The sequence below is a fragment of the Lichenostomus cassidix genome, chromosome 5 (genome assembly GCF_008360975.1).
Source record: "Lichenostomus cassidix isolate B80296 chromosome 5, HeHo_3.0, whole genome shotgun sequence".
Classification (NCBI taxonomy): Eukaryota; Metazoa; Chordata; class Aves; order Passeriformes; family Meliphagidae; genus Lichenostomus; species Lichenostomus cassidix.
In genome coordinates, this window is record NC_139486.1 from 54379826 (window position 1) to 54391146 (window position 11321).

Genomic DNA, 11321 nt, shown 5'->3' on the forward strand with positions numbered 1-11321 from the left:
TTTCCTTGAGGTTTTACCTGCCTTCTCCCCTTTACCCCACTGGTTTGTAGGCAGTTTCTGGAATGTTGTGCAATAGACAAGTCTGTTGATTGGTTTCACCCTCAGGTACTTCTGTGATGGGTTGAGGTAAAGACAATACAGCATTTAGCTTGCTGTGGAACTCCCTGACACTTCTGTTTCTGAGAAGACTGTCTCTGTAGTGTTTTTATATTCTAAAAAGCAACTTGGCTTACCTGTGTGGTTACAAATACGGGATAAATAGCTAAAAAACTGGCCTGAATGTGTATTTGAGTGATAGCAACCAATTCCAGAAATCACAATGTAATAGATTTTTAAAAGCTTTGTATTCTATTGCTTCAGAGGAGTCTTGAGTGTGAACTTCTTTCCACAGAAGGAAACAGGAATTTCTGGTGGGAAAAAGGCCTCTAGTGGGGTTAGTTTTGGTTTTTTGGGGTTTTTTTTTGGGGGGAAGTGGGGGGCTTTGAGGCGTTTACAGTAAAACTTGCAAGTAAAATTGTAGAGCATCCTGTTTCTGTGAAGTAGACTCTGTATAGCTCTCAAAGCGCTGCTGCACTGAGGTGTGTGGAAGAAAGGACTTGGCCAAGGTGACCTGACCTGGCCAGCCAGTGGCAGATGCCAGCAGTGTGAGCCTGCTGAGCCCCAGTGCCCTCCCCAGTGGAGCTCACTGCAGAGAAGTGAACTGATTTGTCTGCAGATAACCTGTGATTTTTTATGCTCATTTATGAAAATGATGATTGCGTGATCCCAGATTTTTCTTCCTTCAAGATAAATAAAGATAGTCCTGCTGAAGGACAGAAGTCCAAAGCGGAGAACTCAGAGGACAGAAGATTTCTCATCTCCCAGGCTGCAGGACAGACACAATCTTCTCCTGTAGATACTCTATCTGTTGATCAGAAGCTCAGCAATGGCATCTCCAGCATGAAAAAATCCCCAGTTACTCATGAAGTCAGTCCAATTGAAAATGAGGATTTCTGTGCTGTGTGTCTCAATGGGGGAGAGCTGCTGTGCTGTGATCACTGCCCCAAGGTCTTCCATCTCTCCTGCCACGTTCCAGCCCTGCTCAGCTTCCCAGTGTGAGTATGGATGACATTTCACTAACATATTGCTCCTGCTCACTGCCTGGGGGTGGAATATATCCTCAGGGATGAATGTTTCAGCCTTGTACAAGGACTGCATCTCTCACTTACCTTTTTTGATACTTTTTTTGTCATACATGCTAGGAACTAGATGAATTATGAAAACATCTGTTTCCAGCCACTGTGCCCTTTCTGCAGTTAACTGGCCAGTACAGCAAGGGAGGTGGCAGACCTGAACTTAATACACTTTCATATGACTCTCTGGAGAAGAATAAAATCCTAACTCTCATGTAACATCTGGAGTGTAGACATCAGCTCTTTTCTGCAAGAACAGAGACTAGCACAAGGGAAGGGCAACCAGTGAATTTCTATTCAGTGTGTTAGAAAATTTTATGGGAAATGTAGGATTATCAGGGCTTTTGTGGAAATATTGAAGTCATTGGTTTCCCTAAGATGTGTTTTCTAGCAGCTTGTCACAGATGGATTGTGTGCAATAAGCCAGAAGTAGATGCATGTCCACATACCAAACTCTAAAAGTGATGCTGAATAATGTGCATTACTGTGGTGTGTAATTATGAATTCTGTTATGAATCATTACCTAGTGGGACCAGAGGCTGCTTCATTTGAACCAAGCCCAAATAATTGTCTTGGCTGAGAAAAATTTGTTGTAAGATATTAAATAAGAAATTCTGGTTTGTTGTTTCTGTTAAAAAAAAAGGGGCTTTTCAGCTCTTGGCTTTTTACTCATTTCTCTAGTAGCTGAGTTATAATTAAACTTCTAGTTTCAAAGCAATGTGAAAACCAAGTTTTCCTGTTAGAATAAATTTTTAGGCAAAATTAAATTCAAATTAAATAAAATAATTCCCTTAAGTTCTGTATTCATAGTTTTTTGATATATCTTCATCTATAGTTATTCAGACCCTGATGCTGCAGAAGTTGCATCACTGCTTTAATGAAATTCTTCAGGTGGTTTCTGAAAATGGATCTACTAGCAAGGACATGCATGCCCTTGCAGAATTGTCTGTTTGGTTTGGGGACCTGTGCACTAGCCTACCTTTTCTGATAATGTTGATTCCTTAGATAAATATGTCAGTTATCATATCCATTGATAATAAATACCTCAGTTATCAAATGGGTCTGGGTTTGTCTTATGAACCAATTGTTTCCTGTTTTGCCTTTTTTTTATTTCCTTTCCAAAGCAGCACTTGAACCAGTGCAGCTGCACACACTGCTGGTACCTGATTTCAAACACAATTTGGACTTTTTCTTTTCCTTTGTGACAGAAAAAAAACCATGAATAGAACCTGAAATGATTATACTTCCAACTGGATTCATGTTCAGTGAAGAACATCTAGTACAACGGGTTTCAGATTGCTTGCTATCATAATGCTAGTTAAGGATTGAGGCTTTTCAAATAGTGATTTATGAGGTTTGCTATTTGACAAGGTTGTGGAAAAACTTCCCCACAAGTTTTTTGGTTTCCTGTTTTGCAGGGGTGAATGGGTGTGCTCGCTTTGCCGTAATCCAGTGAAGCCAGAGGTGGAATATGACTGTGAAAACACACGCTACAGCCACAGCTACAGTGCACAATATGGCCTTGATGAGTGTGACCAGAAGGTGGGAATCACTGTACACTGCACTATTTAGAGCAGGCCATATGATCTCAGCAGGGGGTTTTCCTTTTTCATGGAAAAGATGACGGTTTGCACTTGGCTGCAGCTCGAATGCCACACGCAGTAGTAAATACACCAAAGGCATTGTTGCTGTTTGGTTATATCATACTTGTCTTTCTAGGCATTGCCATTCAATTTAAAAATGAATGCAGATGTGGAATTCTTTTCTCCTTTGAACAAGGAAGGCACACTCAACAGCAGAGCTTCCCTGAGTAAATTTTGCCTGGCTTTATGACTCTGAATATTTTTCCTTTAAAACTTGACACCTTCTCAGACATCTGCTTGGGCCAGTACAATGACAGTTTTGTGATGAAGACAATTTTTGACTTTCAGTTGGACTGAAATGATCATATAGTCATCATATGTGAAATACCAAGTCCACTTGGTATTTGGAAGGTACAAATTCAAAATAGATGTCCTGTGTATATTGGTGACAGCTGGACGGAGAGACTTGAGTCCACACAGCTTCATGCAGAGGCTGAGCTGGCCCTGTTTCTACTGGATTTGCTGCAATTGGCCAAAAATCTGGGTCTTGAATAGTGAAGTCCTATTTAGAAAATTGAGTTGATTAAAAATTCCTTTGTTTGTGAGAAAATATGGTTTATAATGTTTTTGTAGCACATTGTTTTTTCACTAGTGAAAAGCCAAAGACCAGTGTAAGTCTTTTACAAGTTAATGATGATTAAAGGGAAAAGTTTTCATACAGTACTACCAACTTACATCTGTTTGCATGTATGGATATCAGCAGTATGAAACATTTCCCATTTAACTCTTTCCACGTTGTTGCTGCTGTTTTTTCAGTTGAGATCTAAGGAATAGACCTGGAGTGCAGAAAGTAAATAATAATAGTGATTAATTCCCAAGAATTTCCCGGAAAATGTTTCTTTCCTTGCGTTTCTTGACTATCCTTGTTTTCAAAGCTATAGCAATGCCATGAGGCAAAACATTCCTCGGATGAAAGTGAAGTGTGACATTTTGGATCAGAATTGCAACAGTCTACATGAGAATTATCTTTCAACTAAGGGCAGAAATGAAACTGTCTTGTCTTGATTTAAAATGTATTTCAATTCTGGCTTCCACAGAAGTGTGAAAAGCTGGTGCTTTCCCTGTTCTGCAGCAGTATGAGCCTCCCGTTCCATGAACCTGTCAGTCCCCTGGTAAGTACAGCACATGCAGGGATCAGAGGGAACCCAGAGTCTCTCCTTTTCCAGGTCTCTCCTTTTGTCTCCAGGTTTTAAGTGAAGGAATAGTCCAAATAATGATATCAAACCCATTCCACCTAAAAATGCTTGCGATAAACTTGTGGAACAAATTACCTGACAAGTAGGTTTAGACCCAGAAAGATTTAAGGAGTGGGATATCCTGGTAGCTGGTGCCCATTGGAAAAGACTCTTGTTGAACTTTTAAAAGAGTGCAGAGTATCATATTTTTAGTCACTCTTGACAGACTACTTCCCACATTATCAGCTGCCAGTATCGCAGCACGTTCTTTTTATAATTGCTTAGAGAAAATGTCAGCTAATTATCAATGTTACATATATTATTGATCATGGTTAAATTGGGGTTATGGTTATCTGGGGATAAACTTTACAAACTGCAAGCAGCAGAAGTCACTGAAGTGTGCTGTTTTCAAAATCCATCTTGCAGGCAAATATGTTTTTAATCAAACCAAAAAGCACCCAGGAAGATGATGTGCAAGTGTAGACACTAAAACACTGGAGCTCTCTTCCCCAGTGCAAGGACTCCTCTGCAATGATTTCTGTCCAAACTTGCAGAGAAGTCAATGGAGAGAAAAAGTTTTAACTTAAAATGTCACATACCAGCACTTTATTCTTATGGCAGGCTCGGCATTATTATCAGATCATCAAAAGGCCAATGGATTTGTCCACCATACGGAAGAAGCTGCAAAAAAGGGACAAGTCCCACTATTCTGCACCTGAGGAGCTTGTGACTGACGTGCGTCTCATGTTTTGGAACTGTGCAAAGTTCAATTATGTATGTTTCTAATATACATGCATGGGGCATACAAAGCAGGGTGGCTCTTTCAGTGGCTGTCACATTGGTGTAACTGTTGATTCCGTGGAAATCAGATGTAGGACTGGGACAAACGGAAGTATTAATCAATTTTATTCTTTGGAAATTATGTTAGGTTTTTTTTAATGGCAGAAATGAAGTTATATGATATATATATCTGAGAACTTGAGATACATATGGATCTAAAATCAAAGAGGGACATCTTCACGGATTCTCTTTGGAATGTTGTTGAGTTTGCTGTGAGAAGCCAGTCACAGCCAGCAAAATACCTAGGGAAAATAAAACACACAGAAATTCCTAAGCAGTGATGACTCCTGCTCTTTCTAGTTCACTGCACCTCTCTATTTCTTGGAGGTGCACAAACTTGTTCTTTGATAGCAGCATCTGGTTTTTACTTACACTGGAAATGGAGAGGGACTAATGGGCTGTAGAAAGTGTGCAGAGGCTAATGGAGATGTCACAGACAGAGCAGAGGTGAGATGTTGGGGTGGGGCAGTTATTTGGATTTGATCCTTGATGATTCCCATGTGTGGTGGAACTGAAGGGTTATTCATTCCCTTACAGCCAGATTCCGAGGTTGCTGAGGCTGGACGATGCCTGGATGAGTTCTTTGAGGACAAACTGAAAGAGATTTATCCAGACAGGCATTTCCCTTCAATGCAACAGGACGACTCTGATTCTGAAGACGTGGAGAGCCAGAGCAGCCAAGTGCCATCCCAGGATTTCCAGTGGCCGTCGTACGGACAGGAGTGTGTTCAGCCCAAAAGGAAGCGGCGCCACACTGTAAGATTGCAAAAGCAAAAGCATTTGGTTGCCAAGTGGCCACCCTGCTAACTCTGTTTGCAGCTACTGATGGGAAGTTTTGGCAGGGCTGTGTGGGAAAACTGTCAAGCATCTATCACGGATGTGTGATCAGTTCTACAATTTTATGTCGAGGTCCCTTGAGTGGAATAAAGTGTCAGATGTGTATAAGTGTGTGAGCAGGAAAAAATGAAGCCTCTCAGGCTGCACAGTTTTCTTCCTAGCAGAAAGCTCTGTCAAGATTTGTAAAAAGACTAAGCCCTTTAGCTATTCATTGTTTGTTTCCTTTGTACACAGGAAAGTGAAAAAACTAAAAGAATGATGTTTCAGCCAGCTAACAGCCTTCCTCAGGTATGACCTCCTCAAGATATGAGATTTGAGGAATCCAGCAGCATGACTGGCAGAGTTAAGGTGTGTGGGAGGAAAGCAAAGCACTCGGGCTGTTTATTTAAACTCTCCTATTCTGCTGACCATATGCCTTATTTCTAGATCTTGTGGATAGAGAACAGATCCAAAATGTTTAAATCTGTCCATATTCCATCTGTTAAATCATGTATATGTTTTGCAGTGTTTACACTGAAGTACTAATGTTTTGGTCATAGGTAATGATAAATAATAATAAAAAATAACATACTAATAGTATCTCATACTGCAGTACCATTTTATAATCTGTTCAATGTGACATCTCTATTTTATAGAGCACAGGTAACCATGTAATAATCTTGAAGCCTCAGTGTGAATGGTGGCCATGCTTTGTGATAAATACAATGTGTAGTCATTAAGGCTGTAATCCTGTTGTCTTATTCAATGATTTTTCTGGGAGCTTGGCTGCTCAAAGCCTATGAGATACAGTATAATGTGATTATCTGATTAGCTGTTTCTTTTGAAGCACAGCATTTTCATTAAATCACCAAAGAACAAGTGCTAATAGTGCTAATACAAGGGCTCTGTGAGAGCTGTTTCTCAGTGCATACTTGGTGCTCTGTTTGCAAGGCATGATTCTTCTGGAATCTAATTCATGCCTGCTAAAGCAGTGTGGGATTCCGTGGCTCTCAAAGGCAGCATTTTTATACAACCCAAGGCAGTTGTTTTCTCTATAGAGCAGATACTGGAATTCAGTAATCTAACTATGCAGTGAATTACATGGTTATAGAAGTGCCTATAAAATAACGTCATTTATTTCTGATTTTCTCTTTGCTTGTTACCTGTAGTTGTGATTACCAGCAGAACTAGAAGATGATGGTGATAATGCACATATGTAGAAGCTCAAACAGAATGAAAGGATGTCTAAGCTGGTGTTTTTTGTTTTTTTTTATTGCTAAGATTTGCAATGTATAGGCAGAACACCACTAAGAGCAGATTTAGAGTTCACTTGAACAAAGGCTGCATGTCATTGTAAAGTATGAAGGGCAGGGTGGGTAACAGGACATCACACCTGAGCAGAGAGTGATAGCTTGCAAGCTGCTTCCAGAAGCAGCTGAGCCACATCTTTGCATGGCCAGTGCTTTCTTCATGGGTGTGAGGGGCATCTTCCTCCTCAGAGCTCTGCCCAGCAGAATGATGCAGGCTGGGGTCCAGCGCTGAGAGAGGAGGTTGTTGCAGACCTCAAACACGATTAAAGTTGATTTTAATTAGGTTCCTGTAAATAAAGATGATATTTTCAGCATAGTTTATATGGGCTATTTTGTCTGGTAACCATGTATGTTATTTTAGATAACACTTGAAGTAAAGGTTTATATATGAAATAATAATAATAATAAGACATGAATGTTATATTCTACTTATCTGTGTGATTTACTGTTTGCCCTTAACTTGGTAGTGAGCTAATCTTTTGTTTTCTTTGAAGAAATGAAAATCTGGATATTAGAAACTGACTGGAAAACTGTGAGATGAAGGGACAGCCTTCACATTTTCTAAATGTGAATTCCTATATGTTTGCTTTCTGATAAGATCCTGTTCTCAGAACAGTAACAGTCTTGGCACAGGGCAGTGAGTGCAGGTTTGTCACTGAATCGATCACCCTTATCTGTGTTGCAGGTATCACTTTTTCTCAGCTCCTCCACCAAAGACCTATATTTTACCATTAATAGTGCAAAAATGATATGCTGTCTAGATTTTATCTAGGGGCATTGGTATAAATGCAATGGCTTCCTTTTATTCCTGGAAGAGTAGAGTCAACAAGAGCCTCCTGTTTCTTAAAGGCTGTAAGTTTATTTACTCTACCATTAGTTTTGGAGAACACCTGTTTTAATGAAATTTAACCAGGGTATATTATACCTCTATTAAAAATAGGAGTTTTCCAGTTTACCATCATAAATAAAACATGTTTTGAGTGTGTGTTGGCAGGACTGAATGACCTGAGCACTCTTAAGGCATTTTGATTCTGATTAATCCTCTAAGATTCGTAACTATTAAAAAAACCCTCATAAACCTCATGTCATGTTGGTAAGCAGAACAAAAACTGAACTCCTACATGTGACTTGATATGCTTTCAAACATGAATCCATGGGTTAGCACATTCACAATACAGTGCATGCAATAAGAACAATGTTATCCATCTTGGATGTTGCCTTAAAGTTGCTGGCTTGTGATGTTCCTGCTGCTGGACACCATAACACCAGGGCCCATAAATTCTTGGGGTGTTTTACCAGTTGCACACTGGTGAAGGCACTGACAAGTAGGAAAGGAAGGGTCTCTCTTCTAAAATCCAACAGGCCGTGTGGCCCAAAAAAGTGATAGGTTATGTGGTTATCTTTCCCTCTATCACACAGCCTGTTTCATAATCCAGATGTGGAGAAAGGGAGCAAGGAGGAACCCTGAAGTTTTCCAGTGGAAGTAAGTATAGCAGAAACAAATGCCAGGAAGACTGTGGAAATCCCAGCAAATTTCTTAGGCCCATGCAAATGCAAGCAAGGGCACAAATTTTCCTACATGTAATGGGTTACAGGTGGAATGAGAAAATCCTGCTGTTAAATAGTTGCAAAAGAGATAAATTGCACTTTCATAACAGGTCTGTCAAAGAAGAAATTACAGCTCCAGATTTGGCTTTCATTCCCCCCACCCCAGATAATTTCAAAGATCTGCTTCTTCCAGTGTTGTGTCAGGAGAATGGCATCACAGTTATTACAAACAGGTGTCTGACAATTAACAGATTAACCAATGACTGCATGTTTATATGTGTAATGTGCATTGCTGAACAATAAATCATGTGAAATGTCTTTTTGCATATCAATCTGAAATTTTTGCTCTCAGTACATCTGCTTTCAATTAATGTATGGATTGTGTAATTTATTGCTTAACAATCATTAGCCAAGTTGCTCATAACTTCTGACAGCAAAACAGAGCAGTTATGAAAGCAGCTATGCTAACACAGGAGACAGCTTGCTATTTGTGCTAATATTTTCAATACCAAGTAGATATTTTGCCTTGCTGTTTTTCAGTTGCTGTGAGTTATTGAGAAACAAACATGACATGAACAAGTAGCAAACAATGTTCGTCGTTTTAATGTCTGTACACATAAAGTGCCAAGGAATATGCTACTTATTAGTGAGAGGAATAACATATTGTAATGTATTCATCTGGAGGAATCAGAAGAGATATTCTAAAACTGAAAATGCTAAAAATTGAAAAAATTTACCAAAAAAAAAAAAAAAAAGAACAAAATCCTTTATTGGCAAGAAGTCAAGCAGACACTGCAAGTGTTTTTATATTATTATTGGTTCCTCTCTAGTTTATGGGAAAATATAACTATCAGCATCAGCTTGCTGACCTGGGGGCCTATTGGCTTGAGGGGTGAGGAATCCTCCTCTCAGGGCTGCAGCTCTGCTGCTCTTCAGATATAATTAGGAAATAATTTATAGATAGAAGTAACTTTTTATTGTATAAATCAGAAAATGTAGAAAAACTTCTGGGCACTAAATTCCTTCAAGTGTTAAGAACAGGCAATTCACTTCAAAGCTAAATACCAGCTGAGTTTCTCTGATTTTATTTGGATATTAAATGAGATCATTGGAGGGAAATAAAGATAGCAGTAGTCGTGGGCCGAGGAGGATGCATACCTTTTGAAGCTCTGTTTGTAGACCAGGGGCAAGAAGTAAGAGGTGGAGTGGTTGTTTTTTGAGAAATGTTCCTGTCCATTAACAAACACTTGTGAAAGTACATTTTAGTGAGCAGTCATGTGTGTCTTCATGAGAGCATTTAGTAGACTGGTAGCATTTAGACTACGGAGAATTTTGCAGAAGTTTATATTAGGATATGTAACAATAACAACACGGTATTTGGATGGGTTTGTGGGGGAAAGTGTTTCCTGTGGTGGGAATATTACTGTGGAGATGAGAAATTGCGCTGTTCAAATCTGTTGTCAGATATCCAGGTCTAGCTGCTCCCTTTTTACTCCAAGTGTCTGAAAGGAGGCTCTTGAAAGATAATTTTCACATAACTCGTTCCTGCTTAGGATGTAATTTGTAATAGACTCCCTGTAAATTTTCATAGCAGAGCTAATATTTGGATTGTGCCTCTCAACCAGTAAGACTTGCTCCTGTGGACACACACTGCAGAATTAGCTGGTTGCCAGTTCTTTTGCTGACTGCCTGCACCAGGATGAACATTTCTGCTGGCTGAATGAACAAACAGCACCCTAACACTGCTCCAGATGTTGAACTGTGCTCATACAAACTCATAGAACTTAATCTGGTTTTATACTGGGCCCAGCAGTATAAATGTCAGCATGTAGAGATCATTAAAAAGCATCAGAATAGTGCTATCTTCAGACAATGAAAGTAAAACAGATAGACGTTGTTATAGAAGAAAAATTAAAACAGATCAAGTGTTGTAATAGGAAAGTTAAGGAGTGCCAGGATATTTTATGTAGTTATTCCTGGATTGTATGGTAATGAATAAGTTAGTGTTCATTCTGTAAACAATCACATTTTTTCTATTTACTACACTTTTAATGCTCCTTGCCACAGCATTAAAACAGACCTAAATTTAAATCAAAGAAACAGTTTATGCACATGTCTATACCATACTGTGTAGCCTGTGGTGCACAGTGCAACTCTTCTGAATTTACTCACTGGGCCAAGCTAAGAAGTTTTTGCTTGTAGCAGAACAGCAAACTGAAAACACCCTTAATTTCTAATACTGAAAGTATTAATAGAATGGGATGATCACTATAGAACCAGCAGACTGTGCAAGTGTTCTGTATATCACAGAAATGAAACAAAAACTTTATAGGATATTTTGTTCTATGCTATAAATAAAGGAACAATATAGAGCTTAGATGAAGTGAAAATCAATTAAAAATTAATCCTTAAATCCTACCCAAACCGTGTTCTGCATCTTACATATAATTGTGAACACCTCAGCCATCTGCAGTGCAGCATGTTATTAACATTTACAGGTGGGCTTTGGCTTATGAAAAATAGCATTAAAAAATCCAGTGCTTTAAGCAAACAGTGGACACTCCTCTTTTCCTTTTTCCTGTGGTCTGTGAGGGCTTTAGAAACATTGGTTAACTGGCTTTTGTCCATGTTTGTGATGTACTCATAAATATTTCCCATTTATAACTGTGGAAAACAGCATGAAAATCTAATGGAATGAGTGAGCAGCAGAGATGGGAATTGAATGCAGCCCTCGGACCTGGTTGCAGGATTATGATGGAGCAGTGTTAAATGAAAGCATTGTGAGACATCTCAGCTTTGGGATGCCCAGCTGGAACC

The 11321-nt window shown here is 39.3% G+C and overlaps 1 protein-coding gene across 4 annotated transcripts in view; it reads left to right on the plus strand.

Moving 5' to 3' along the window:
- TRIM66 (tripartite motif containing 66) overlaps nt 1–8822 on the plus strand; it is a 43974-nt gene extending 35152 nt beyond the window's left edge. For all 4 annotated transcript variants that reach the window (XM_085063177.1, XM_085063179.1, XM_085063178.1 and 1 more), the window contains 6 exons: nt 787–1094; nt 2591–2714; nt 3853–3927; nt 4612–4764; nt 5368–5586; nt 5902–8822. In XM_085063177.1, the coding sequence (XP_084919303.1) occupies nt 787–1094; nt 2591–2714; nt 3853–3927; nt 4612–4764; nt 5368–5586; nt 5902–5961 (939 nt within the window). In that variant the 3' untranslated portion in view covers nt 5962–8822. The remainder of the gene's footprint in view (nt 1–786; nt 1095–2590; nt 2715–3852; nt 3928–4611; nt 4765–5367; nt 5587–5901) is intronic.
- The last annotated feature ends 2499 nt before the right edge of the window (nt 8823–11321 follow it).